Consider the following 958-nt stretch of genomic DNA (forward strand, 5'->3'; position numbering starts at 1 on the left):
ACCTCCTCCTCCCCATCACCTTCCACCTCCACCCCATCACCTTCCACCTCCTCCTCCTCCACCTCCTCCTCCTCCTCATCCCATTCCACCTCCTCCTCCTCATCACCATCCACCTCCTCCTCCCCATCACCTTCCATCTCCTCCTCCTCATAACCTTCCACCTCCTCCTCCTCATCACCTTCCACCTCCTCCTCCTCATCACCATCCACCTCCTCCTCCCCATCACCTTCCACCTCCTCCACCACATCACCTTCCATCTCCTCCTCCTCATAACCTTCCACCTTCCACCTCCTCCTCCTCCTCCTCCTCCTCACCATTTTGCTATTCAAATCCTCCCTCCCCCTCTCTCTTTTGGCTGGGCAGAAAATGAGTTTCGGGGCGAGCTCCTGAATCAGCGTTGGACTCGAGGTGAGAGGATCAGCCGCTGCCAGCCCACACAGAGGCTGCAGAGTAGACCAATCAAAGTGAGTGACAAAGCACACCCTCTTCCTCCTCCTCCTTACCCTCCTCTTCCACCGCACTTCGTGTCTGCTGGGGGTGTGGGGGGTGGAGGGGGGCGGCTGGACGGTGCATTTCAGGCAAACAAATCAAACAGAACATCAAATCCTCTCTCATGTCTACCCAGTCCAGCCTACTATAGCCCAGCACAGCTCAGTTCAGCTCAGCAAAGCTCAGCATTTTACTTACATAGAGTTCACTTCAGAGCATTTTATGTAGACATCAGACAAAAAAACTCAGGATGTCCTTGAGCTGCTTTTATTTTTTCCCGATATTCCCCTTCATCAGCATAAAATAAAACCTCTCGCTCTCTTTCTCCCTCTCCCTCCCTCTCTCCCTCTCTCTCTCTCTTCGTTCTCTCTCCCTCTCCCTCTCCCTCTCTCTCCCTCTCTCTTTCTCCCTCTCCCTCCCTCTCTCTCTCTCTGTCTCTCTCTCTCTCCTCTCTCTCTCTCTCCCCTCC

The 958-nt window shown here is 54.2% G+C and overlaps 1 protein-coding gene across 1 annotated transcript in view; it reads left to right on the plus strand.

The window, feature by feature from the left end:
• Positions 1-613: 613 nt before the first annotated feature.
• Positions 614-958, plus strand: part of LOC115166460 (myelin transcription factor 1-like) — a 5,223-nt gene continuing 4,878 nt past the window's right edge. The window contains exon 1 of the mRNA XM_029720359.1: positions 614-624. Coding sequence (XP_029576219.1) covers positions 614-624 — 11 coding nt within the window. The remainder of the gene's footprint in view (positions 625-958) is intronic.

This window comes from Salmo trutta, chromosome 28, assembly GCF_901001165.1.
Source record: "Salmo trutta chromosome 28, fSalTru1.1, whole genome shotgun sequence".
NCBI classification, from domain to species: domain Eukaryota; kingdom Metazoa; phylum Chordata; class Actinopteri; order Salmoniformes; family Salmonidae; genus Salmo; species Salmo trutta.